This window comes from Schistocerca gregaria, chromosome 1 (genome assembly GCF_023897955.1).
Source record: "Schistocerca gregaria isolate iqSchGreg1 chromosome 1, iqSchGreg1.2, whole genome shotgun sequence".
Classification (NCBI taxonomy): Eukaryota; Metazoa; Arthropoda; class Insecta; order Orthoptera; family Acrididae; genus Schistocerca; species Schistocerca gregaria.
Window position 1 is genome coordinate 636,001,878 of NC_064920.1, and position 24,762 is coordinate 636,026,639.

Here is a 24,762-nt window from a genome sequence, read left to right on the forward strand (position 1 = left end):
AAAGAAAAGTATTACTTTATATGACTGACACCATGTACACAGATAAATTCTTAAAAAAAAAAAAAAAAAAAAAAAAAAAAAAAAAAAAAAAAAAAAAAAAAAACAAATGCACCAATTTTTCAGGAGGTACTGTAATTAACATTTGCTGTCCCTATAGTGAAATTTCAGTGTTTTTCTGCTATAAGAAGTGTGTGACACCCACTCATTTCATCATAACAACAGATGACTTCCTATGAATATTTTCAACACGAGTAAGTGAACTTTCTAATTATAAATGAACATACGCACCTGCATGAATAATAATTGACCAGTTTCTCTTCAGGAGGCATATTGAAAAGACGATGAAACTTGAAAGACACAGTTTTGAATGATTGTGTGTCCTCATCTGAAAGACAAACAAAATTAAATTTATCTCAGTGTAATTAAATGAAAAACCCACGCAACTCAATTTTAATGAAATAAGTGATAAATCAAAGTGTGTCGTCATATTGTTTGTGAATGAGCCAGCTACAGAAAGAAAATTTTCCACCACTGATATTGTGTATGCGTAATGATCTCTCATTCAACCCCGCTATTCCACTGTGTGTGTGTGTGTGTGTGTGTGTGTGTGTGTGTGAGAGTGAGAGAGAGAGAGAGAGAGAGAGAGAGAGAGAGAGAGAGAGAGAGAGAGAGAGAGAGGTTACTTGCTGAGTAGCAATCGGCCCCTTTTACTCTATGTCCTCATGTCTTAGAGATCCATCGGAGTGGGGGGGGGGGGGGGGGGGGGGTACGACCTGCAAACCTGCACCTTGGTGCACTGCTTGAACTACAGTGTTATGATAACATGAACACATGTAAGGCACACCTGTATGAGCCTGCTTAGTGCATCTGCAACATTATGTATGGTCAGTGGTCTTCAGTAGAGGACTGAATGTTTTGTGGGAATTTGATTTCAAGGGAAGTATGATAACATACAAAATGGATCTTGATGGCACAATGCTTTGCAGGACCAATGGCAGATTAGAGGTAGATCACAAATAATATAGGTGAGCCAACAGTATAGTATTGCCCATATTGTAATTTCACAGCTGTGGAGAATATTCACTGGCAATAAAATCCAATCACATACTACAATCCAGCACTAGGTTCACTATCTCACTTTGAGTGCTCCAAGATATCTTAACTGGCACAGACGCTTTGGTAGCCTTGGGTCATGTATCTCCTATCAAATTTGAAATTATCTGCTTCAATAGTTGATTCTGAATACATAGCAATCACAGCCCACATATTCCTCATCTTGTAATGGCCTCAAATCCACCACAGTCCAGATTTATAATCGGGGCTTAGTCTCTGCCAACCACCACAGATGGAGACCTGTTGATGCTGTAACTCCTCAGAGTTGGGCTACTTTCGCATCGTTCACCTTCTGAGTGATGACACAAGCACAGCTCGAGACATTTCAACTTAACCCAGAAACAAGATTCTTTCTACAACATTCATCATCAAATGCTGGGAACTAATGAATAATCCATTATGTGTTGGTCAACACTACGCCAATGATGCTGCTGCCACTACCATCACCTACTTTTGAAATGCACGCAGGTGCTAGACAGCTCACTTCTGTTCTGTCTTCATGGAAGCATAATGTGGCAGTCCAGCAATCCCCACCTCTCCCAATGTACCAATGGAGGATTCCTTTGCCCTGGACCACTAGGGGCAAGACAAATCCTGATGTGTTCACAGCAGCAGACTTTTTCACCAAGCTAACCATGCTACAGACTGGCAATAATGACAGACTTGTTGACACAGCAACCACTGAAGTGCATACTCAGCACTTCTTCCAGTAAGGTCAGACTGGAGGATGACAGCTTGGGCGACACAGATTGCATATTCACCTCACCTGTCATTGATGTTAGCAACTTCACAGCTCAATGATTGTATACAAACAACAGTAAATATGTTGTCGTATCTATCACCTGTCTACTTCTGCAGAATTTCTATATTTGGTAGAGAATCACCGCCCACATCCAGCTATCCCAGCAACTCTGGTATAACTGGTGTTGGAAAAACTGTTTAAGGTGAAAGTACACAGCTGAAAGACTTTAAAGTTTGTTTTCGAACCACTGTGGTTGTCTCCGTATCACTATTCTTTCTTCTACATTATTTTTTGGAAGAATTGTATCCTTATGATGGTAGTAAATAGGCAATATGGCTAAACAACTTTTGGCTCAAGATGTGTTCAGAATCTGATAGATCAAGTAACTCAGTTGCAGACAGAATTAGCACAGCTAAGAGAAAAGGAGGGAATGGTCATATGCTAGTGCAACTTTCTCCAACATTGACATAGCTTTGTTGTTTACTCCATTTTCCGGGAAATCTGGGGAATATGTCTTCAACTTTATTGAAAATTTGGATACAGCTGCCATGTTGGGAAACTGGAATAATGAACAAAAACTGAGCGTAGTTAAACCAATGTTAACAGGAGATGCTATGGCATATGTAATGTGCCACAAGAAATTAAGGTAAGCACAGCTGTTGGATGAGGAATGATACCTTGAGACACTACCATGAGCAGCTTAAAGGGATAATTCCGAAACACGGAGAATCAGAGGAGAATTTTTTTTATCTCTCTGAAGATGATAAAGCTAGTAAGGCCATATTAAAGGAAGCTGGACAGAGACTGTTTGATGTGCTTCGTGGAGTTTACGGCCAGAAATGTCAGATATGGTTTCTATGGAATTCTCAAAGACTCTGAATGAAGCAACAGAAACTGTGGCAGCACTAACAGAAATTGATGTGGTCACCAAACCATGGGAAAAGGGAGTAAAATTTAATACAGATATCAAATGTTTTATGTGTTGAAGTGTAACTGGAGGGAACAACATCATCACACACGTAAATGTTGCAGACATTCTGAACGGAATTGTACAAACAGAAGATTGCAGACAGAGAGAAACTGGTCACAGGGCAAGACCTCACATCCCCTGGTAAAAGGGACAGTGGGCAGTATCTCTTTTGTACCATACTCCCAGTGAGAATTAACACACATAACCTCTGTGTGGAATCAGGTGCAGTCTTTTTTCTGACTGATTATGTGAGAGGAAAATTTTGCAGATTTTTAATTAGATACTGGATCTCTCATATTGGTGGCAAGTAGGAATATACCTTCTAAAGTAGAATTGAATCCATCAAGCTGGAGATTAAATGGCGTACGTAGGCGTCATGTTGATTCACTAAGTTTGGCAGTGATAGGATTCTGAGTGGGGGGAAAATAACTTCCAGGTTAGGGTAGAAGTTCTCCTATGATTATAAATGGCTATGGAGTCATACTCTGTTTATACATATTTCCTAGCTGCACACCATGCCAAAGTTTACTTAGAACAACATAGTATACAACTGTTTTCATATTTGTATTATCACTGGAAAATCATTACTGTTGCAAGGATCTCATCAAGGCCACCTAAAATGTGTACAACATACTTTAAATCCAACTCACAATATATCATACCGAACAGTACTGAAAGATTAATCTGACCTGATGTAGGAGCTGATCTGATCAACTCTTTGTGTATATTCGATCCTTTGCCTGAGAATGAAGAATTAGATAAAGCACAATGTTTCACATGATATGGTTTGTCCTAGGCAAGGGAAATTTGTGGAAGCAGAGTTGTGCCTGTCAGTATTGGTAACTTTAATTCCTAAGAGATGATGCTGGCACAATTCTCTGATGTCTAGCTTCAAAGTACTGGATGAAGATGAACAAGATAGGAATTTCACACTGATCTGTACAATGCCTGGACAATCTGTCATTTTAACTGCACTGACAAGGAAAGTACAATGTCTAGAGATACAAAGTAAGGGGGGCACGGCGAGACCATTAGAGAAATATTTTAAGTTATTCAATCCTCTTCGACTGCTGCCTGCCACACTATTAAAATATCATATTCCCTGGGAATAAGTCCCTTGTCTGTAAAAAAAACTGCACTAAGTCCCACAGCATTTGAAAACTGTCATGGAAGAGTTTATAGATCAACAGCTTCAAGATAGGATCATAGAAGAGAGTAATAACCCTTGGCCTGCACCCATTGTCATTAACAAAAAAATCATCAGATGGCAGTAAAGCATGTAGATTTTATTCCAACTACCATAATTTAAAGCAGAAAGCAATTGCAGGGACCTTAAGATAATATAGGCCAATTAATTATTTTAAAACTATGATCCTAAAAAGTGGGTACCATCAATTAGAGACTGTCTGAAAATAGTATTCTCAACTCCAGCTAGTCATTATCAATGTCCAGCTAGTCATATAAATACTGTTGTGTGCCTTTTGAATTGGGAAATACAACAGCAACTGTCAACTGCCTTAGTGTTTTGAGAAGAATAAAACCAAAGCAATAAGGGTTTATTTACATGATATTGTGTTTTCTGAGGATATGTAAGAGCTTGTGCTGTGTTTACATGAAGTATTTGGCCATTTACATGCAACATGATTAGCAGTCAGCCTGTAAAAAAAAATCTCTGACACTCACTATACAAAAGGAACTGCTTTCATATTCAAGCCTAGCCAACTTTTATCTAAAATTTATTGTAATTTCTCTGAAATTGCAAGACCCCTCAACCAACTACTGGAGAAAGGAGTAATGTTTCAATGGCCTCCATATTATGAAACAACTTCCCTAAAAGTAAAAAAATTTTGTTCACCTCTAGCCCAGTTTTTACTTTTCCAGATTACTAAAAGTAAATTATGTTGTCATGTCAAGCTAATAATTTTTCCTAGGTGTGTATTTTATTACAGGAGGTAAACAGACAAAAACATTCAATAGCAAATGTATCAAAACAACTTAAGACAGATAAAAATTATTCTACCACTGAGAAAGAAATCCTAGCACTAATATACGGAGCAACTTATTTTCACTGTTATTTGTATGGACAACAATTTGTAGTAATAACTGATCATGTGGCATCGAAATAGTTACTAGGACTTAAAGATCCAACTAGGTGTCTCACTAGAAGGACCTGGCGACTGAGTGAATTCAATTTTGAAGTTGTACGTCAATCAGGTAATTCACACGGAAACACCGGCAGTCTAGTCACAAGATACACACTAAAAAATGTGCTCGGGTAGACACAGAAGAATGACGAGAAGCACAAAGTGCTGACTCATACTGCAACAGTTTACTAAGCATCCACAAGTCGGCACAGAAGATGGAGAGCTAAACAGGAAGAGAAGATATAGGTTATGCATAGTAGTGTCAATGAAATTGTGTAACAAAATGTTGAAGAATGTTCATGATTCACTTCTAGCAGGGCACAGTGGCTGCTGGGCTATGGAACACAGAGTTGGGGAAAATTACTTGTTGGTGACAAAAACAGATGTTGATCCTTACATAAAAAATTGTATCCAATGTGCTCAAAGAGCGAAACTCATTTGTCAAAAGATTACACTGCATAGATTACAGATACACGTGTGCACTCTCACACAGTTTGCTCAAATACCATTAGAAAACCATTTTGTGCTAATGATAACTGATCATTTATCATGTTTTCTGTCCAACAGGCAGATACAGTGGCCCATGTGATGATTACCCAATGGATATCAACGTTTGGAACACCCGAGGCAGTGATGGTGGACCAAGGGACAAATTTTGTCAGGTTTTAACAAAGCAGTTGTGAGGATTATTACGCATTAAAAAATTTATAAACAGTGCAATACATACACACAGGGGAACTGATGTGCTGAAAAAGTCCATCATATGGTTGGGAAACTGTTGTGTTACTACATTAAGTCATCACAATGACTGGGATGCATTACTTCCTTATGTAGCAGTGCCATGTAACTTAAAAATATCCTACAGTGAGGTGGTTTTTAGTCAGAAGATGTTATCTCCTTTTGTGCTATGTAAGACCTCTCCAGGAAAAGATAATATCATTGGCAAAGAATTTATTGAAAAGTTTAAAAAATATTTCATGCAAATGTTAAAAAGATGAAAGCCTTGGAACGATAGGTAAGTAGCCATATTTAAAAATCAGTATTACCAAAGTATCATGATGGACAATGGGTATGCTAACCAATCCATATTTGCCTGGGAAAGAAGGAAAAAATTAGACAAAGAAGCAGGTCTCTCTTACACTTATTCCGACACATCACTATGCACTTAGGACATCAACAGGACTAATAAAATACAAGAGAATTCCAAGATAACTGAGGATGCAATACGTTTGCAAATTTTGTGTGTTTACTTACTAATTACTAGGGTTGTGTGTTTATATACATCATAGTTAAGTTTATGGTTTAGGAGGTACTGAACTAGAATGTGTTTCATCTTTGTGAAATAGGCTCTTAAATGAACACAAGGAAACATTTTGTTTAGTTGCTTATTTGAAGGAACTTTTGAGTGAAATATTATTTGCAATATTGCCAATGACAGTAAAACAGTAGCGCTAAGGCTGGCAGGAAAACAAAGTTATGCAGTGCAATAGGTTAACTATTTTGTTGACCATTTTGTGCAGGCTTGAGCAGCAAGTAGGCTGTTTTAGTGCCCAGGTGTGATAAAGATTTTATGCTTAGTCAGTTTATTCATCTAAGATGAACGGTAATATTACATAGCGCTGTTCTCCAGGCAGGAACTACTATGCAATCAGATCAGGCCAATCACCAGCTGTCCCACACAATGGGTAAACACTGTATCTAGGTCACGTGAATTAATCTGTCCCGTTCCTAACCACAACAGCATGTCCAAAAGAGATAATTACAAAGAAAATGGAATCTTTCCAAAGGAAACAACTGCATTCATTATAATCCATGGTAAACCCAGGGATCATTATTTTCGCTTGTTATGAGCTATGAGGTTACTGTGGCATAAAGTACGTAGAGCTACACCATCATGATTTATTGGTCAATGGCACCTAATACGATATTTCCAGACCAACTTTTCAATTACCAGCCGCCATCGTTGCAACCACAACCCTGAGTATCATCCGCACATTAATTTACCTACCGAACATACCCTTTGATATCCCTTCTGATGAAAACTTAACCTACTTGAGTAACTCTTTAGACCCAACCCTGCTCGCTTCACCTCCTTAGATCAGATGTTAGTTGCACAAAATGGCCATGTATCAATGGAACACCTTCTAGTCCACATAAAAAAGTATTGTATAGCATATCATTACCAGCTCTTTAACTATAGGAACTTCAATATCAGCTGGCTGCACAGTTCTGTTAACAATTAGTATTGTGTACTGTCACCTCAGACAAAGAGTTGCCCAAATCCTACCCAATCCTTACGTTCTTTTAACCTTTAACACTCATGTCGGCATGAGTGAAGAAGTGACTCAACCTCAACAAATGAAATAAAGGTTATATAAAAAGGGAAGAACAACACACCAAAGGTAAAAGTGGTGCAAGAAGTGTTTACTCCGAATTTGTGAAGCAGAATGTGAATTGCAGAACTAATGTCAGATGGATCAGTTCCCAGTTGCAGTTCGACTCTTAACAGCAATCCAGAGGACCATATTAAACCAAGAAGGGAGGAGATGTAACAGCAAAAACTCCACCACAGTTCAGAGAATTAACCAGGCTGCAGTCTTTGCCAACCACGATGGACAGAAATCTGTTGACGCTGCGCCTCCTCACCGTTGACCACTTTTGCATCATCCTCCTCCTCCTCCTCCTCCTCCTCCTCCTCCTCCTCAGCGACAACACCAGCTCCTTTTGATATGTTTCAATGTAACCCACAAACAAACTTTTTTCCTCAACTGTTAGCACTGGAAGCTGCATTTAAAATGCTTCAGAACCACCCTATCATTGCTGAACAGCTGGGCAATAATGTAACATCATGTTGACTGCTGCCACTACTACTGCTGAGACTCCAAATTGCTGTCCATCCAGGCACTAAGCAGCTTAGAAGGAAGACTATGACAAGTGGTCCAGCCTCCTCTGCCAAGATACCAATGAAGGACTACTTCACCCTGTACTACTAAGAGAAAGAGAAAGAGAGAGAGAGAGAGAGAGAGAGAGAGAGAGAGAGAGAGAGAGAGAGAGATGTGTTCACAGTGCCAGATGTTCTTCACCAGGCTGACCATGCCTGGACCAGAGTAATAGAGTAATGCGAGACTTCTTTACAGCAGCCGCCACGGCAGAACTGCACACTCAGTGCTTCCTCCAAGCAAGGTCTGATCAGAGGAAGATGCCCTGGGTAATGCCAAGATGGTGTATTCATCCTGTTGGTCATTAATTCTAGAAGCTTTAAAGTCCAGTGATTATAAACAAACGGCAATAAAGATGTTTTATCTACCAGCCACCTATTACAGTTGCACTTCTATCCATATTCAGTAGATAATTGTTACCAACATCCAGCCTTTGCACCAACCTCATCACAACACACAAAAGCAACAAATGGCTTGATGAATGCCGTTTCTTACCCACAGTGGGTTAATGTGTTGGTCTTGGATTAGTCACAGGTTGGACAAGAAGAGTCTTTTGCAATGTCCGCAAACCTGTAGTAAAGGTACCTACAGTTTTGCAAAAGATCATCAATATAGCACAAAATAAATTCAGACTGCATTTGCAGTTAATAAGAATGTTGTGAACAAATCTTAGCAGGCATCATGGGATATAGAGCAAGTGTATGGGCTCACATATTGGGTATAACAATTTTGATCCAGGTAATATGAAGAGTGGAGGGAAGTATACTGATAAGATTACTTGGGGAATATCAACAGGTGCTCTTTTTATTATTCTTGGGATCTGGCCCATGGATTCCATAATACACCACACATGTGCAATGTACTGGCTAATAAAAAAGGACAGAGAAAGTTAATGCCATTGTAGGAGAATATGCAGACAGCAAGTTGGAAATAATGAATAAGTTATTAATATAATGGCAAGGATCCTGGGAAAGCAGTACTACTGTGAGAAAAGTATATGAAATATTTCCTAATGTTAAGGAAAGGTTATTGATTGGTGAAATTCACCTCTCAAGAGGTTTGGTTCACTCTATAAGTGGACATGGCCCATATCCCACTTACCTAAAGAGGATAAATAATGATAAAGTGATGTTTGTGGACTGACAGTGACTCTGGAACATAGTTTCTTCAAGTGTAATCTACACACAAATATCAAAGATGGAGGGGGGGAGGGGGAGGGGGAGGGGGGGAGGAGGAGGAGGAGGAGAGAAAACTGTGTTATAAACTCACAGAGACAGTGGATTCTACTAGGTACTGAACAAAAATTATTATCCGCAAAGATGTCAAGAAGTGGATTGGAATTTGATTTGGAAAGATAAGATCCAGCTACAAGAAGAGATTAGGCTTCACAGACAACACATGTGAGATGCCTCTAGGATAGAGAGGAAACAGCAACATGTGTCATGCAGAATGGGATCAGGAGACTGTGCTTTGGTAGAACATGCATATTGTGGACTGACACCCAGATCAAATTATAGTCTTAATTTAGAATTAGCCTAATTTAAGACTTTTTTAATACAAGCTGTTTTTATTCCTGGTATTTGTTATGTTACATTATTAATGATTTTTTCTTCTCTTTTTCTCATTTATATGACTACTACTGCCAGTAGTAATAGTAGTAGTAGTAGTACAGTTTGCTTTTTTTTCACTTAGGAAATACAAGTTATGCCAAAAAATAAATAATTAAATTAGTAAATAGAAGTGTGTGTTCATCTAGTAGCCCCTGGGACACATAACAATACTACTAAACTTAATAATATTATGGAAAAGGAGCTCTCTAACTGTACCAATGATTTTGTCTGTGTGGTTTTATAATACAAACATGTGCGGCAAAATTTGTATTCGTGAAGGTAATGGGATGCTGCAAACTTTAGGGAAGGCATCCTGCCGTTGTATGTGCAGCTGTCTCATTGTTCATATCGGTATGGTTTTCGATATGATGGAAGTACAACTGTCCTAGAGAATGAGTATCTGGAACAGGAGGAAATCACATCTAGAATGGCCATCTCAATTCCTGGAGTTAATACGATTTAATATTCAAGAGATATTCTAAACTGAAGTAGCAGAGCCCTAATGCTGTCAACATATACTACTGATTACCTCAAAAGTACCCTTGTCCAATGGGAGATGTTACTGCAAGCCACGGTGGACAGTCTGATCCATTGTGGGCAGAGGTATTGTGCATGTGGTACTGCCCTGTACAAGCACTACACCCAATATTGATGTGTATGTCACTGCAGAGGGGGCATCGAACATAGTGTCACTCTTAGCCAGTTTTCGCATAACTCTGTATCCATATCACTGTGTTACATACTATAATAGGGTCAGGATATCTCTCAGTGCACACATTAACACCAATCCACATGGGTTATTGTGAATCACAAAGATTCCTACATTTATGGACACAGATGTACATATTATAGATAAAATTTTATTATTTCACCAAAAACCTTTAGTTTTTGGTAGTTTTTATCATACAAATAACCTAGTAAATGATCATATATGTCATTTTTTGCACCATGATTGTGTGGGATAATTATTTATTTCAAGTTTCTGCTACCAGTCACTTTTTATTTTATGCTTAATCTAACATAATGCAACATGTTTCGAACATTTTCTGTTCATCTTCAGATGTTTATATATATAAAAACAAAAATGATGTGACTTACCAAAGAAAAGCCCTGGCAGGTCGGTAGACACACAAACAAACATACACACAAAATTCTAGCTTTCGCAACCAACGGTTGCTTCTTCAAGAAAGAGGGAAGGAGGGAAGGAGAGGGAAAGACGAAAGGATGTGGGTTTTAAGGGAGAGAGTAAGGAGTCATTCCAATCCCGGGAGCGGAAAGATTTACCTTAGTGTATGGCTAGACATCACTGATTTCGAATTCTAGCCATACACTGCCCCCTCCTTCCCCCCAAATGCCACACCAGCAGCTACAGTAAAAAACAATGGACGAAGCATTCCAGATTAATCTAGTTTAAGACTATTTATTTTTAAGTAACATTTCTCTGTATGTATGTATGTATAAACACGTCAAGATGAAAAGAACATGTTCGAAATAAGTTGCATTATGTTAGATTAAGCATAAAATAAAAAGTGACTGGCAGCAGAAACTTGAAATAAATAAATAACAGGGGAATATCTCTGGCAGCCATATCTATATAAACAAGACATGTTCAATTTATAATAAACAATTAAACTATCCTTTCCCCTGCGGCTTTTCCTACTTATGCGTTCTACACATCTACTGAACACACCTCCACCTCCCACTGTGTCCACCTCATCCTCCCACTTCTATCTATCTCCTATCATCTCCTCCTCCTCATTCAATGTCAGTTCATCTCCTTCAGCCACGCCCCCCCCCCCCCCTTCCTGACCACATCTTATATCTTTCTCCTGTCTCCCTCTCACCATCCCCTCCTCTATCCATGTTAAGCCATCCCATCTATACTCATCGGCACATGTAGCCCCTGCAATACAGTTTCTATTCCCACAATATGCCTGTCATTCAAGGCAAGCCACTCACCAAGGGCTTAAAAATTATTTATTTGCCCTTAACCTACGGGCGACCATGCAAAGCAAGTCAGTGAAGCAGGCTGATGTAAGTCCAACTCAACATGTGCCTGTCATGCAGGGCAGCGTACAAGTTGGGCCTGGAAAACTTTCTTGTCCTTCGATTTTGCAGATCAATACAGTCCCCACACAATATACCTGTCAAGCAGGGTGGCCTATATGTCACAGGTTTAGAAAAAAACATAATATACATACATAAAGCTGAGTATGTACTTGAATTAATGAAAGACTAAGGTTTCACATCCAGTCAATGACATGGTCATTACAGGTGGAGCACAACCTCAAACAGTGGAAAAGTGGGGAAGGAAGTCAGCTATGCCCTATCAAAGGAACCATCTTGGCCTTTGCCCTAGGCGATTTAAGGAAATCATGGTAAATCTATCTAGAAGGCTTGGCGGGGATTTGAAATACCACCATCCCAAATAAGGTTGCAGTGTCTTACAACTTTGCCACCTCACAATTCATACATGAATTAATTATACATATTAAACTGTTACTTACATTCCATATACAATATAGGTGCATAGTATTAACTGGTTTGGGAAAAAGATCAGTTTATACATAACTATAAACAAACAATTTATATGAATGCCTTATTTTGTTCACATTCAACTTAATTCTAGGTTTAATGGTCAACAAAATTTCTCTGCATTATAAAAGTTTTCAAACAAAAATAATTTCAGCATCTTTATTGCAACTAAAAAATTCTTTATTGTGTATCAGTACATAGCTTCAAACAGTATTGAAGTATAGTTACTCAAACACAACTCACCATCAATGCCTTGATTATCTGGTACATTGTTTGCTATGACAGACTGCATTTTGCAGCAGACGAATTCAGTAACATCATCTTCATTATCAAATGAACTCAGTGTGCTGGACAGGTTACGCTGCAGCCACTCCCAATCCTTCTCAATTTCCACATGTGTCAGAGAGCATGCAATCACTATAAAAATAATTTTCATTTAATTAATATTCGCCAAATTTCACTTTTCTGGAGTTATAAAATTAAGACAAAGAAACTCTTGGGCATATATCATGCACTAAGGTTGCTGTATAAACTGAAAATTAGCAGTATTCTTTTAACATTCCAACATTAAATATTAAGGTATTTATTTTGAGACATCTACTTTATTACAGTGGGACATTTAGTATTAAACAGGAATCTGGAAAGGAGATTCCATGGCACCAATGCTATTCTCTGCAGCTCTATGCTAAGTCTTCAGCCCTCTCAACTATGAAAAAAAGAGAAACATGTTCATGGAAAATAACAACTGGATGAACAACAAAAGAAATAAACAGGTGATACAATATGGCTCATAGTAGTTTTAGATTAATTAAAGAGAGTTTTAAAAAACAACCCCCTATCGTTTCTCAAATGGAAACATAGTATCTACTGCCCAGTTGGACTTACTGTTGTGGGATATGGATTTTTACTCTGAAAACTACTAAAAAAAACTGTGGGTCATCAGCACCTAATAGTGGGAAATATGTTCATAATTACCAATACAAATGCAAAAACGAACAAATTGATCAGGAAACAGAAAAATGAAATATTTACTATTAAAAACAGTCTTGATCACGATTTATTTATTAAGGTGACCGGTTTCTACCACTACTGTGGTCATCTTCAGACCATTGAGTAGGAACCTCTTTCTACCGGTCACCTTAATAAATAAATCGTGACGAAGACTGCTTTTAATAGTAAATATTTGTAACTCATTGATCACTGCTACTTCCATAATGTATTCAAAAGTAAAGAATAATGAGAGACACAATTAGTAGCGTGAGAGGGAAATTCTTCTCATCCCATCTGGTACGTCTCTTCTGACCTGGTGTTCTGAGTGACTTTTCAGTAACTCTTCCCATTTCCTATACCTCAAATCAGTTCTTTTCCTTCATTCCTTCAGCCAGAAGGAGCACTTGGTTTCAAAAGCTGAGCTCTTATGTGTGTTTTCTCATGACATGAGTAAATTTTTATCTATCCAATTTTATTGTATCATTCTAAAATGCATCACTGATAATTCCCCTACTTTCTACTTTTTGTTTCAACCAACTTTCAGTTCCTAATATGATTTGGAAGTGACTGCTTCCCACAAGAGATGCAACTTCTAGGTTTAAGACATTTCATCATTTACCTCTCACGTTAAACAACAATATCAGAATTGTGAGTCCCCCTTGATGCAAAACACCTTATTTGTTTACATGCAATAAATAAGATTTATAGAAGCCTCTGACAACAGTGATACTTGTTGCCGAAACTAGTTTGGGGAATAAATAAGTAAACAAATAAGGCGTTTTACTTCAAAGTGGACTCACAATTCCAATATTATTGATTCTCTATGCAAACATGGACCAAAGGGAAGAGTTTCAAGAAAAAGTCATTGACTTTTTGACTTTCAGGTTGTCTTTTACACACGTTCATTGCCCCTGTCAGTAGAACAAATATGAATCCCATACACATGAGTATCATTTGTAATACAGGCTCCCACACTGTACGGTTTATTGCTTAATATTTAAAGGAGTAGCCTACACTGGTAATTGTCAAAGCTAACTACTTTCTATGTGCTGGAAGTAGAATTAAAGTATCCACCAATCCTACAGTGACACTGTACCACACAAGCGGCTTGTAGTGAAACTGTGTGCCTAAGGAATCTCGTCTCAGTTATGTGACTGGATTCACTATTTTCTGTCAGAGAGGTCACAGTTCATAGTAACTGATGGAAAATAGAGTGAAATGGAAGTCAATTCTTGTATTCCTCAAGGTAGTGTATAGGCCCTTTGCTGTTCCTTATCTATATAAACAATTCAGGAGACAATCAGAGTGGTTGTCTTACGTTCTTTGCAGATGACACTGTCGTTTATCGATTAGTGAAGTCATAATAAGATCAAAACAAATTGAAATAGAATTTAAAAAAGATATTATGTATGGTGCAAAAACTGGCAATTGATCCTAAATAATGAAAAGTGTGAGGTCATCCACATGAGTGCTAAAAGGAATCCACTAAACTTCGGTTACATGCTAAATCAGTTAAATCTAAAGGCCGTAAATTCAACTGAATACCTAAGAATTACAATTATGAACAACTTAAATTGGAAGGAAAACACAAAAAATGTTGTGGGGCAGGCTAACTGAAGACTGCATTTAATTGGCAGGACACTTAGGAAATGTAACAGATCTACTAAGGAGACTGCCTACACTATGATTGTCCGTCCTCTTTTAGAATACTGCTGCACGTTGTGGGATGCTTACCAGATAGGACTGACTGAATATATTGAAAAAGTTCAAAGAACGGCAGCACATTTTATATTATCGCGAAATGGGGGAAAGTGTGCCACTGAAATGATACAGATTGTGGGATGAACAACATTAAAACAAAGGCATTTTTCAGTGTGGAGGAATTTCTCACGAAATTTCAACTGCCAACTTTCTCCTCCAAATGTGAAAATATTTTGTTAACACTGATCTACATAGGGAGAAACATACATACAAGGAGTTTTTCACTAAGTATGATCCTGCTGGTACACCACTATAGTACGCCACTGCCTTCTTCTAACTTGGGTACTGGCACTGCAGCCAGTTGTGAGGCGACGAAGTGCATCGTGGAATCTATCCTTGATGACATTTGATTTATTCACATACACAAAGAACTGTTAAATGTGAAAATGGTTTAGTTTAAAAAGTTGTGATAGTAACATACTTAAATTGTGTACCAGACTACGTATTGAACTTTAAATGTTGATTTTGCAAGCAGTGAATAAGAAATTTTCCCACAAAAAGCAAGGATCCAGGATTATGCTCTTGCCTGGCACATTGTTTTAACCTCTCAGTAAGTTTTAGATCATCAGACACACTGTTGAAGAGTGAAAGATTCATTACAATGTTAAATGGTTTATCAGACCATGGCACTAAATTAACATAAAACATTTTAACTGATTTAGATTATAAAACAAAAATACTACACAACAGAGCCATTACTAGGTCGAAGTAAAACAATCAATAGACACAAAACACAGCTGGACAAAAGGAAAAGGAACAACAGAATGGCAACAAACTCTAAAATGGACAAAATTGGAGAAGAAAACTACAGATAGATGCAAGAAACAGGTAGAAGAGAGATTAAAACAAGAAAGCAAGTACCATGGCTGGCTGACCATGAGAATAAAAAGGAGAAGCAACACACGAAAACCTCCACCCTGAAAGCACTACGGTGGAGGACACAGGAACAAAGGAAACATGCTAAAACTTAAATCAAATGATAAAAGCCACCCTCACAAATAAAACATAAAACTAAATCAGCCAATGAGGCGTTGTCAGATAAAACTAGTGGCAGCTTGGCCGGTAACCTAAGATTTTGTCGCAAGAAAGTCAAAGTAGGACAGTGCGTCAGAATATGGGCCACTATCAACCGGGCACCGTACCCACGCTGAGGTGGGTCTTCATGGCGAAGGAGGTAGCCATGCGTTGCCCAAGTATGGCCAATGTGGAGCCGGCAGAGAACCACAGAATCCTTGCAAGATGCCTACATGGAGGACTTGCGCACATTAGAAGTCTCCTTAATGGCACACAGTTTGTTGTGCGTACTGAGATTATGTCATTCCGCCTTCCAAAGCCAAAAAAACTTGTGGCGTAATAATGGTCGCAGGTCAGAAACGGGGATGCCGATCTCCAGAAGCAGTTTCCATGTAGCCTGTTTCACCAGCCTATCACCAAGTTCATTTCCTGGGATTCCAACGTGGGCTGGAGTCCACACAAACACCACAGAATGACTGGACCACTCCAGGGCATACAGAGACTCCTGGACGGCTGTTACCAAAGGATGGCAAGGGTAGCACTGGTCGATAGCTTGTAGGCTACTTAAGGAGTCAGTACACGTGAGAAATAACTTGGCAGGGCATAAGCAGATGTGCTCAAGTGCACAAGATATGACCGCCAGCTCTGCAGTGAAAACACTGCAGCCATCTGGCAAGGAGTGCTGTTCAATATGTCCTCCATGGACATACGCAAAGCCAACATGACCATCAGCTATCGAGCCGTCAGTGTAAACTACTTCATGGCCCCGGTACATTTCAAGAATTGAGAGGAAGTGACACCGGAGAGCCACAGGCTTAACAGTGTCCTTAGGGCCATGTGAAATTTTCAGGTGAAGCTTTGGCTGATGTTTACACCATGGATGTGTACATGAATGGACATCAAAGTTAGATGGTAAAGGTAAGGACTCTAGTTTGGACAGGAGGGAACTATCGTGAACTGTAATTGTAAGCCCTGGCCTGGGCTGCCGATGCGGGAGATGAACTGGCGTGGGTGGGAAAAGGAGATGGTAATTCGGATGTACAGAACTACAAATGTGTGCAATTTAACTGGCGAGCAGTTGAACACACCAAACCTTCAATAGAGGGACTCCAGCCTCCACCAGGAAACTGGTCACCAACTCATCCTAAAAGCTCCCGTCACTAGGTGAACACCACAGTGATGGCTCCATGTAAATGTCACTCAGCAACACCAGTACTGGTGAAGCAGTACGAAATGCAGAAGTCGTCTGCATACAGAGAAGGTGAGACGAACAACCCTACAGCTGCCACTAAAGGTAGAGATACACTCAATAAAGAGCCCTGCAGAACCCCATTCTCCTGGATATTGGGGGACTATGGGAGGCACCAACTTGGACATGGAAAGTACAATGCAACAGTAAATTTTGGATAAAAATTGGGAGTGGGCCTCTGAGACCCCACTCGTATAATGTGGTAAGGATATGTCGCAAGGTGGTGTCATACACTTTTCGTAAATCAAAAAAGATGGCAACAAGGTGTTGTCTGGAAAAGGCTGTTTGGATGGCAGACTCGAGGAGTACAAGATTATCAGTGTTAGAGTGACCCAGGCAAAAACTGCCCTGGCACGGAGCCAGTATGCCACGTAACTCCACGACCAAACCTAACGGCCGACATACCATACTTTCCAGCAGCTTGCAAAGAATGTCGAGTTGGATGGGCTGATAGCTATCCAGATCAAGCGGGTTTTTACTGGGTTTGAGCACCAGAATGATGGTGCTCTCCTGCCATTGTGATGGAAAGACGCCATTGCACCAGACCCAGTTGAAGAACACGAGGAGATGTCGCTTGTAGTTGGCCGAGAGATGTTTAATCATCTGACTGTGGATATGAATGGCCATGGATCTGTGTCAGGGCAATGTGCAAGGGCGCTGAGGAGCTCACACTCTATAAATGGGGTGTTATATGGTTCACTGTGGCGTGCAGTGAACGAAAGGACTTTCCTATCAATCTGCCATTTGAGGGTGCGAAAGGTTGGGGGAGGGGGAAGGGGGGGGGGGTAATTTTCTGACCCAGAGGTGTGAGCATAGTGCTCAGTAAAGTGCTTGGCAATGGCATTTGCGTCAGTAGATCACACGCCATTGATGCTAACGCCAGGGACACCTGTTGGGATCCAGTACCCAAAAACATGTCTGATCTTCGTCCAGACTTGGGGAGGTGATGTATGGCACCCAATGGTTGAGACGAGACTGTCCCAACACTCCTGTTTGAGTCTTTTTATAAGCTGGCACATGTGGACACAGAGCCATTTAAAAGTTATTAGGTGCTCCAGGGAAGGGTACCTCTTATGTCGCTGTAAAGCCCGCCTACACTCTTTAATGGCCTCAGCAATTTCCAGCGACCACCAAGGTACTGTCTTTCGCCAGAGGCACCCTAAGGAACAAGGGACCTTGTTTTCCTCCATAGAAACGATTGTTGTACTGACCTGCTCAACCACCGCATCGATGGCACCCTGTGAGGGAGACTCAAAGTTTACAGCAGCAGTGAAGGCTTCCCAATCTACCTTGGTTGAAGCCCATCTGGGTCGGCAGTCGTGGGCATGATGCCGGGGGAGTGACAGGAAGATGGGGAAGTGTTCACTGCTACACAAGTCGTCATGTACTCTCCAGCGGATAGATGGACTGTAAACAGAGGTCAGGACTGTAAACAGAGAGATCAATGGCCGAATATGTGCCATGTGCGACACAAACGTGTGGGGGCACCTGTTTTAAGCAGGCAAAGGTCGAGGCAAGTGAGTAGGTCCTCAACATCTCTGCCATGGCTATTAACCTTGGCTCCATCCCACAGAGGGTTATGGTCCTTAAAAGCACCCAGAAGGAAAAAAAAGTGGGGGGAGTTGTGAAACGAGTGCAGATAAAATCAGGGGTGTCGCTTCACCATCTGGAGTGAGGTAGATGTTACAGATGGTAATTTTCTGTGATGTCTTAATCCTGACAGCCACAGCTTCTAAAGGTGTTTGAAGGGGCACAGGTTCACTACAGACAGAGGTAAGGATGAAAATACGTACTCCACCTGACAGTCTGCCATGGACAGAACAGTTTTTGAAGTACCCTGATAGATATGAAGGGCGGGGGGGTTCACATTATGGGAAACCAGGTCTCTTGAAGGACAACGCAAAAAGCTGGGATACTGTGCATTTTCAACTTCTTGTGGCGTAATGAGTAATCTATTAAATTTCGGGCATGCAGCCGCGCAAATAAAATTTCTTCTACTGATATTTCGGCCGCATATCGTCCGGCCATCTTCAGAGCAAGTCACAGGACTGACGACACGGTGCCAAGCACGGCCTTATATGCTCCACCGCGGCAGTACTGCGCATGCGAGTCACAGATGCTGGTCGGGGCAGAGACATATGCTTACACATGCGCCGCTTGTGGCGAAGGCGTACAGACATTCGATTTGCTTATCGATGTTTGATCAGCGGTGGTGACACGATGACGACTTCTCTGCAATTTAATTACTCCAAGAGCCGGATTCCATGCTTTGTCCAAATTAAAACCATTATCTCTGTTTATTAAATTGTTGGCTAATCGAATTTCTGTAACTTCCTTGAATATAGATTCCCAAAAAGAAGAGGTGGATGTTAAAATCTTCACATCACTGGAGGTACGTGGACGACACATTTGTGGTATGGCCCCATGGTATGGACAAATTACATCGATTTCTTGAGCATTTGAATTCCATCGATGCTAGCATTAAATTTACTATGGAAATAGAAAAAGATGGCTGCCTCCCCTTTTTGGATGTTGTCGTTCGCCGTAAAAGTGATGGCACATTAGGACATGCCGTATATCAGAAACCAACGCACACAAATCTATATCTTCATGCCAGTAGCTGCCATCACCCTTCACTGACCATGGGTGTCCTTAAGACCTTAGTGCATCGGGCGCACTGTATATCCGATAAAGACAATCTGCAAGGAGAGCTAACATACCTCAAGAGCATTTTTAAATCGAGTGGATATTCCCCGCAGCAAATTCGTAGAGCTTTCGATGTAAAACCTAAAAAGCAGGTATGTGATGGGGAAGATGATAGTAATTTCTTCAGATCTAGTGAGTTTTTGCCGTATGTGTGTGCTCTTTCTTCAAAGATAGGCCGTATTCTTGAGAAACACTGTGTAAGGTGATTTTCCGGCCCCCCACGAAGATTGCGATGTTACTCGGCTCTGTGAAGGACGATTTACAGCTTCATAAGGCAAGTGTGTACCAGATTCCTTGTAGAAATTGTGATCAGTCATACATTGGTCAAACAACACGCACCGTTCATGAGAGGTGTGTGAAGCACTGAAGATATACATGCTTATTACAACCAGACAAGTCAGCTGTGGCCGAACATTGTATTGATATGGGCCATTCCATGAATTACAGTGATGTGAAGATTTTAACATCCACCTCTTCTTTTTGGGAATCTATATTCAAGGAAGCTATAGAAATTTGATTAGCCAACAATTTAATAAACAGAGGTAATGGTTTTAATTTGGACAAAGCATGGAATCCGGCTTTAGGAGTAATTAAATTGCAGAGAAGTCGTCATTGTGTCACCGCTGCCGATCAAACATCGATAAGCAAATCGAATGTCTGCACGCGCATGTGTAAGCGTATGTCTCTGCCCCCGAACAGCATCTGTGACTCGCATGCGCAGTACCGCAGCAGTGGAGCATATAAGGCCGCACTTGGCACCTTGTCAGTTTTATGACTCGCTCTGAAGATGGCCGGACGATACGCGGCCGAAATATCAGTAGAAGAAATTTTATTTGCGTGGCTGCATGCCCGAAATTTAATGGATTAGCTGGGATAAAGCTTAAAAGTTGATGTAACTCAGCCAGTTCCACTGGACAATGATGCTTTCTGTCATCTGAGGTGGCGTGGAGTGACCAATGATGCAAATTAGGCCTGAGCATCACCTACAGCCACAGGGCGAGTGTTCGCATCCAACACCATGGCATCTGAGGTGTTGGCGAGGCCTAGGTCCTCAAGAGACCCCAGAATCTCCACCTTGTCCTCTGACGCAGAGCCATGGTGGGAGTGCTGCTGTAGCAGGCACTGAAGGCTCCCGTTTGTTAGTGGACTACTACTTTGAAATTTTGCCCACTTGGTGGGAGGGCTTCTCGGAAGTAGCTTCAGGGACAGAGGAAGACCTTGAAGCCCTTCAACCAGCAGCCAGTGGTTCTTTCAACCACAGGCTGGTGTCCACTGGATCATGAAAGGTAGAGTCCCAAGGGACCAATTCTGCATGAGAGGGGACCAATGTCCTCGGTATTTTGGGGGGGCGGTGCTCCCAAAGTGGAAGCTTTGGGAGCAACAGAAGAAGATGTGCCCTCAGCCAAGTCAAGAGGGTAAGAAGAAGGGTGACCCTGGAGTAACTTGAGATGATGGGCATAATGGCATCATCGATGGCGATGCTGTCGAGGTGGCATCATAAGAAGATCACATGGGAACAGTTGAGTCTTTCATATTTGAGCTTAGCCTCATGACAAGACAGCATGTCCAGGGTCTTTTACTTCATAATTTTCCGCTCCTTTTGGAGTACTGGGCAGTCTGGTGAGCAGAGGGAGTGATGCTGTCCACAGTTCACACAGGCAGGATGTGGCACACACAGAGTATTCGGATGTAGCAAATGTCCACACTCTCTACATAGGGAGGACATGTGCCGGAATTTCCAACATTTAAAGCACCGCATACGGGGAGGGACATAGGGATTGACATCACATCAGCACACCATCGCCTTGACCTTCTCGAGCAATGTATCACCCTCAAAGGCAAAGATGAAGGCACTGGCGGCAACACTATTGTCTTTGGGTCCCCTGTAAATACACTGGACAAAATGAACACCCCACCATTCTAAATTGGCAGGTAGCTCGTCATAGGACTGTTACAGGAAGTCACGATGAAAAATAATTCCCTGGACCATATTGAGGCTTTTGTGGGCAGTGAACGAAACAGGAATATCATCCAGTTGTCACATGTGAGGAACACCTGTCACTGGGCTGGGGATGACGTCTGAATCAAAACTGACCCATTGTGCATTTTGGACAGCACTGTCACTTCCCAAAACTTATCCTCGTGGTGCTAAACAAAAAACGGAGGCTTCATTTCCAGAAAGGAGTATGCATTACTTCTACTGCACACTAAGTAATATGGTGAATACGGATCCTGTCTCTCTGAAGCCCTACATTCCTCCCAAGGTGTTGCTAGGGAGGGGAATGATTTAGGGTCATACCTGGTAGCTTGGAAATCAACCTTTCCTTTCTTAGAGACTGCTAAAGGTGACTTACTCCGTTTCATTGAGGGTCATCCGCCCTGATGCCACCCACTCCAATCAGGGGCTCTCCCCGCAGCCACCACCGAGCCACGGCAAAGGCCACCTGGTATGATGGCCATTGCCAGGGGTCCTGATGCCCCAGGAAGACAGGCATCTACTCCTTGGCATACATGGAGAGTTTACAGCTCAGGCATCAGCAGTGTGATCCCCGTATTGTCAGGGGGCTACCACCAAATGGGTACATGATGGCTCCACCACATATGGACTGTCTACCGTGCTGGATATTGGGCACAAAGAAATCCAATATTGTCATGAGGGAAAAAGAGAACAGAAGACAATGGAAGAAGGTGACGTACTTCGGTAAGGGTCCTCGGCCCAATAGTTGAATTGCAGGTGGATATGCAAACCCGTGACAAGAAGAGGTTCAGTAGATCGAATCTAAGAGCACTATGGATAACTCATGCACCATGTAAGGCATCCTTCCCCATATGGCCTGCACTTCTGTAGAATTTGGAAAGTGGCAGGTCAAACCAGAAAATGGGACCTGAACTTACAGGGCCAAAACTTGTAAGACTCCTTTTAGTCGCCTCTTATGACATGTATGAATACCTCAGGTATATTCTAACCCCCAGATCTGCAGGAGACCCATTACTAGTGACTCAGTCGCAATGTTCGAAAGAACTCTGAATAGATATTTACAAAGCAGACAGTGTAGACAAAAATTTTCACTATTGTTTTTAAAAAACAATGTAATTCTGTTTCTCCCCACACCAAATGATGATAAAATTACCATGAATAACATCTAGGATCAAAGCTTATTGCACCAAGCACATTGGTATCTGTTTTGAAGAACAAGGATAATTCAATGTTTAAACTCTTATTAATACAAGTATTGTTTAATATTACAGTAATAATAGCACTGTCAATGAAAAAATTTGAGAGTGAATTTAATTAGTTATATGAGGACATATCACTACATTCCAGATAAAAGAAATAATGAGCAGGATACAGGCATTTGGATAAAGACAGTTAATATTCACTTTCAAAATGATTGTCTATTACTCACTAAATAGAAACTGTACTGAGTGGCAATCTATCCTTATAACAGGCTGCTTGGTTAAAAAGAGGGGGGGAAGGGATCAAACTACGAGGTCATCGGTGCCTTGTTCCTAATAAAACAATGCCACAAATGTGCGAATAAAATGGACAAGACACATAACACAAAACGGTATGAAAGGTAAAACCACAAAAACAAAGAAAAGGCAACAAACTCTAAAAGGAACAAAAGAGGACAAGAAAACAACAGAGATGCTACAAACAGAAGAGAGTAAAACAAAAAAGCAGATTACAGTGGCTGGCCAACCACGAGAATAAAAAGGGAAAGCCAGCCACTCTGCAACACATTAAAACTTCACCCTAAAAGCACTATGGTGGAGGACACAGAGGGACAAGGGACATGCACTAATACCTACATAGCAGTATAAAACTCACTCTCATGGATAAAGCTTAAAACTAAAGGTGCTGCTCAGGCATCGTCATCCAACACTGAAGGTAGGGAGCTGGGAAAGTTAAAATTCCACCAAAGAGCGGCTTAAAGTAGGCAGTCCAGCAAGAGGTGGACGACCGTCATTTTGGAGTCACAGCGACACAGAGGTGGGTCCTCATGACGGAGTAAGTAACCATGCGTGGCCAACGAGGAGCCGGCAGAGGACAACTGATTCCCTGCAAGAGGACCGCATTGAAGACTTCTACACATTCGTCATCTCCTTAATGATATGAGGCTTGCTGTGCATACTGTTATACCATTCTGTTTCCCAAAGCCTGAAAACCCTGCGGCTAAGACAGAATGCAGGTCAGCTTCGGGGATGCCTATCTCCAGAAGCGGTTACCGCGATGCCCATTTGGCCAGCCTGTTGGCAAATTCGACATGTCCAGGGGTCCAGACAAACACCATGGAACGATCGGACTGTTCCAGGACATAGATGAACTCCTGGATGGATGCTACCAGAGGATGGCGAAGGCAGCACTGTTTCAATAGCTTACAGGCTACTCCAGGGGTCAGTACACAGCAGAAATGATGCACCAGGGCATGAGCAGATTTGCTCAAAAGCACGAGATATGGCCGCCAGCTCTGCAGTGAAAACATGGCAGCCATCTGGCAAGGAGTGCTGTCCAATATGTCCTTCGTGAACATACCCAAAGCCTACATGACCATCAGCCATCGAGCCATTGGTGTAAACCACTTCAGAGCCCCGGAACACATCAAGAATCAAGAGGAAGTGACAGTGGAGAGCCGCAGGGGTAACGAAGTCCAAAGGGCCCGGTGAAATGTCCAGACGAAACTGCAGCTAAGGCATACACCATGGAGGCATATGTGATCGGACAACAAGTAGCGGTGGTAAAGGGAATGACTTCAGTTCGGAGAGAAAGGACCGCATGCGAACCGTAATCGTCAGTCCCAACGTGGGTCCGGATGAATGGTAGGACGCCGACAGAAGTGCATGACACACAACTTTGCAGCTGAAAACTGGAAGCTGTGGGCTACAGCCCATGGCTGCCCCTGGTAGATAGCTCCCTGTAGGTGATGCTCAGAAACACCAGTACTGGAGCGGCAGTACGAAATGCAGAAGTCGTCTGCATACAGAGAA

General features: G+C 41.3%; 1 protein-coding gene across 2 annotated transcripts in view; it reads right to left on the bottom strand.

The window, feature by feature from the left end:
* LOC126360331 (TBC1 domain family member 9-like) overlaps positions 1-24,762 on the bottom strand; it is a 184,812-nt gene that overhangs the window by 134,683 nt on the left and 25,367 nt on the right. For both annotated transcript variants that reach the window (XM_050007700.1, XM_050007701.1), the window contains exons 3-4: positions 12,297-12,470; positions 289-385 (exon numbers count right to left, since the gene is read on the bottom strand). In XM_050007700.1, coding sequence (XP_049863657.1) covers positions 289-385; positions 12,297-12,470 — 271 coding nt within the window. The remainder of the gene's footprint in view (positions 1-288; positions 386-12,296; positions 12,471-24,762) is intronic.